At 35.2% G+C, this 4,510-nt stretch overlaps 2 protein-coding genes across 2 annotated transcripts in view; one reads left to right on the forward strand and one right to left on the reverse strand.

Annotated features, from left to right (window-relative positions):
• The window catches only part of Cbr-glb-18, a gene marked incomplete at both ends in the record, with an annotated part of 8,753 nt that extends 5,218 nt beyond the window's left edge, over positions 1–3,535 (forward strand). Inside the window, 5 exons of the mRNA XM_045237027.1 lie at positions 1,570–1,624; positions 2,211–2,261; positions 2,488–2,673; positions 2,916–3,044; positions 3,359–3,535. Coding sequence (XP_045094700.1) covers positions 1,570–1,624; positions 2,211–2,261; positions 2,488–2,673; positions 2,916–3,044; positions 3,359–3,535 — 598 coding nt within the window. The remainder of the gene's footprint in view (positions 1–1,569; positions 1,625–2,210; positions 2,262–2,487; positions 2,674–2,915; positions 3,045–3,358) is intronic.
• Positions 3,536–3,819: 284 nt separating this feature from the next.
• The window catches only part of CBG11916, a gene marked incomplete at both ends in the record, with an annotated part of 1,906 nt that continues 1,215 nt past the window's right edge, over positions 3,820–4,510 (reverse strand). Inside the window, 2 exons of the mRNA XM_002646178.1 lie at positions 3,820–4,119; positions 4,168–4,247. Of these exons, the coding sequence (XP_002646224.1) occupies positions 3,820–4,119; positions 4,168–4,247 (380 nt within the window). The remainder of the gene's footprint in view (positions 4,120–4,167; positions 4,248–4,510) is intronic.

Below are 4,510 nucleotides of genomic sequence, written 5' to 3' on the forward strand. Positions count from 1 at the left end.
TGATTTTGCAGATTTTTTGAAAAATAAAGACGCTATAATAATTGGGAGTCGCTNTAGTCAAATTTAGTTTAAAAAATCATTTTAATAGTTGGAATGTATTTAGAAAATGCCAAAAATGTTACTTCCTANTGTTTGGCGCGATTATTTTGAATAGACAATATCTGAATTCTGGTATTCCGATTTTTTTTTTGATTTTCAGACTTTTAGACTCCCATTATTTGATATAACATTTCAAGAATTGGGGTTTGAATTTCTGAATTTATGGAATTCTGAAACCTTGAAGTTTCTAGGATTCTGAAGTTCTGAAATTCTGAAATTCAAAGTCCCCGGATTTTGGATTTTTTTTCTTTTTTTTTTTTTGAATTCCGAATTTCTAACATTTTCAAAAAATGTATGATTTTTCAAAATGTAGAGTGTTCAAGTTTTCAACTTCGGAAATCCTAGATTCCTGAATTTCTGGATTATCTGATTTTCCGATTAATGAAATTCTGAAATTTCAATGTCTGTAATTTTCAGATTCTGGATGTTTTGAATCCCTAGCTTCCTGAAATCCCTGGTTTCCAGATTTTCAGAAACCCAAATTCATGGAACTCCAAAATATAACTATTATTTTCTATTCGTTTTCTCTGAAAACCAGAAAAAAAAGTAATGGATGTGACTTTGTATACATTTTTTATTGGCAAAGATCTTTGTTTTATGTTTTGGAACCCCTGAAAGTTTCCCGAAAGACCTACTTCTTCTTCTTTTTCAACTTTTTTCTGTATGACGTCTTTTTCTTTTTTTTCTATTTCCACGCTTCCTCTTTCTCATCATAATCACATGATTCGAATTGACACGTATCATCGTTCAGAGATTCTGGAATTCGGAAAGTCTATAATTCTAAGATTCAAAAATTCTGGAATTCAGAAATTCTGGAATTCTAAAACTCTGAGATTCTGATATTCTGAGACTTAGAAGTTTAAATTTGAAAATTCTGAGGTACTGAAATTCTGAAATTTTAAAATCCCATGATTCCCGATTCTGATTATCCGGTTCTGAGATTCTGAAATTTTTAAAATCGTTCGATTCCAAAAATGTCAAATTTCCGGGTTTCTCGTATTCCAGCCATTTGGCTGGACAGGAAATTAACCGAAATACATATTTTTTCTAGACACAAATTAATACCTATCTGTTCATTTCTCCATTTCCAAGAAAATTGCTCATCTCTTTTTTTTTCCCAACAAAAAAAAGAAGAAGAAGAACATACTAGAACTAACTAGGCGTGTCAACTGCATCAAATTGACTCGTTAACCAGATACGCTCATTGCTCATTTTTCCATTCATTACTCAACATTTCCCATCCTTCAATCTTCCCTTACTAATATAAACTATGATTCTATTAAGATGGTTCGTGTTTATAGGAGAATTCTAGAATTTTTAGTGGACCAGGAAATTTGAAACACAATTTTTCGGAAACAACGTAAAGTTTTGCTCCATATCATATTTTTGGCCGATTTTTTTGTGGCCTAGAAATCTCAAAATTTGGAAAACTAGGCCATTCTTCAATTCTCAAAACTTGCATTTTTTCAGCGTATCCGAGAAGGGCGCCTCGTTCAGCACACCACAGGCGAATCGAAAGAACAAAGTGAATGGGAGCAGAAGGATGAGCGATTCGAATAATGTCGCCTACAGTAATGGAAAGGCACGTTGACTAGGATTTTGTTTGAGAAAGTTAGGCCATGGTTAAGACTAGAGTACCTTTTTAGCTAAAAATAACCAAGTTTGATTGTGAGGTATCAAATAAGTGATCTAGAAGTTTTCAATATCTCTGAAAATTTCATAGTACATTAAGCAAAAATAGAGCTTCAATTTTATAGTTGACAACTTTTTTTTTGTGAAAATTCATCAAAATGAGATTTTCCGCTTCGAACCAAACAAGTACAAAATATGCCTCAAAACGTTTTTAAGCGCTATATCCCATTTAGATGAATTTTCACAAAAAATGTTTCAAATGCAAAAATGAAGCTCTAGTTTTGTTTAGTATACTTCACAGTTTTCAGACTAATCAGAAAATTCTGGTCCACTTTTTTAGTCATTCAAATTTGGCTATCTTACATTGGAAAGGTCGAATATGATTTTTTTTTCTTTGGACTGGTACTATATCTTTGGCGGCTTGATCTAGTTTCCGGAACTTTTCAAAACCTATTTTTACGTATATAAGTAATTTTCAGAAAGCCTTCGAAGGAAATATCGAGAAATGGGAACCCAATGTCTACGAGAAGGTTAGTGATAGCCTAGAAATAGCTGTCAATTATCTCGGTTCCTGTGGGAGATTTCAAATTTTTGTAACAACATTTATCATAATATCATCAACATTTTATCAGTTGGCAAATTTTTGATAGCTCTTTTAGGAATAGAGATAATTGAGCTCAGAACACACGTATACGGTATAGTGGCCCCTGAAACCGACAAATTCATAAACCAAAGCTTAACGTTATAAATATTCAGGAGCTCCTTCGACGTACCTGGTCCGACGAATTCGATAATTTATACGAGTTGGGCTCGGCGATCTACTGCTACATTTTTGATCACAACCCGAACTGCAAACAACTATTTCCATTCATTTCGAAATATCAAGGAGATGAATGGAAAGAGTCGAAAGAGTTCCGATCGCAGGCTTTGAAGTTTGTACAGGTGAGAGTTTCCTAGAAAACCTTTTTTGGGGAAGTTAGGTCATGGAACTTCATGGAACTTCCATTCATTCTATAAACTTGGAACTTTTGAGAAGTTTCTTTCAGAACATTTTTATTTAAATTTTAAAGATTCCCTATTTCAAAAGTGTTCATTTGATACTTTTTTTCGAATCTTTCATGGTGGGCTAGAAATCCAACATTTTCAAAAGCTCGGTGATTGTTCAAGATTTTCGAAGTTTCCAGACTCTCGCCCAAGTGGTCAAGAACATTTATCATATGGAACGAACGGAATCATTCTTGTACACAGTCGGCCAGAAGCACGTCAAATTTGCAGATAGAGGATTCAAACACGAGTATTGGGATATTTTTCAGGTGATTTTTTTTTTTAATTCTGGAGATTTTTTGCGAAACTATTATTCTGGTACAAAAAATCGGAGCTCTGTGGAAGAGAAACGCCGGTTCCGTATTTTCTGGAAAAAGTGGGCTACGGTATTATAGGCGCAGGATTTTTGTTCGAAAAATATTTTGCTGAGATGTCCATTATCGAGGACCCAATTTTCATCGACGTCAGACTAGATGAAAATTGAAAAAAGTTTTGCATTTTCTAGCTCAATTAAAAAAAATTTCGGACTAATCATTGGCCTAGAAAACCGAATTTTCTGTAACTAAACAAAAATTGATTCCAGGACGCCATGGAATTCGCACTGGAACACCGCCTCAGCATAATGACGGATCTCGACGATAATCAGAAAAAAGACGCGGTGACGGTGTGGAGAACGCTGGCCCTCTACACGACAGTTCACATGAGGAACGGGTTCATCGACGGCCTAAAAGGTGTCAACCGTTTCCCACCGTTAGTCTGAAAATCTGGATTTTTTTCTATTTTTCTGAATATGTCTATTTTCTCCTCCGATTACTGTGATCATCCCAAATTTTTTTTTTCAATTCTTTTACATTGCTTTTTACCTTTTTTTCTATTTTCAATCATCAGCCAGGGACTTTTAATTTCCGAATCTATTACTTCTCAATATTGTAAATAATTATGGTTTCAAAAAATAAATATTTTCTGGCCTATTAAAATACCAGTACAAAACAAAACAATTAAACTAAATTACAAAAAACACAAAACGAAGAAAAGGAAAGATTATCAATGAGCAGCCTCCTCGTCTTTCTTAAATTTCTCATATTGCTCCTCATTGAGCAGTTTGTTGAGCTCTTCTGTCGATTTCACTTTCAATTTGTACAACCACCCCTTCTCGAATGGGCTCTTATTGATCAGACCGGCCTCTTCCTCCAACTTCACATTTTTCTCGGTGACCGTTCCGGAGATTGGCGCATAAATGTCCGACGCGGCCTTGACACTCTCCACGGCGCCTGTCGAGTCGCCTTTCGAAATTTCGGCTCCCTCGTCGGGCAGCTCGATGAAGACTACGTCGCCGAGTTGCTCCTGAAAACACAAATTTGATTTAAAATATTAGATTTTAAAACTCCTTACAGTGGCAAAATCGGTGATACCAACAGTTCCGACGCCATTCTCTACAATCACCCATTCGTGCTTCTTCGTGTAGAGACGGCCTGAAATTCAGAATATTGTGTTTTTAGAAGAAAAAATCCTTTTAAAAATCGAGTTTTGAGAATATTGTGTTTTTAGAAGAAAAAATCCTTTTAAAAATCAAGTTTTGACCCCAAAAACATGCATTTTTGATGGCTCGTAAGTTACGGTGCAAAAATCGTGAAATACACAGCGGCGAAAAATTGCGGACCTAGTTTCTGGATTTCTGAGACCGTACAAATCCGCAAGAACGCTAAACCGTGCACAGTTTTGCTGCGGTACCGAG

The sequence above is a fragment of the Caenorhabditis briggsae genome (genome assembly GCF_000004555.2).
Source record: "Caenorhabditis briggsae complete genome, chrI, whole genome shotgun sequence".
NCBI lineage: Eukaryota > Metazoa > Nematoda > Chromadorea > Rhabditida > Rhabditidae > Caenorhabditis > Caenorhabditis briggsae.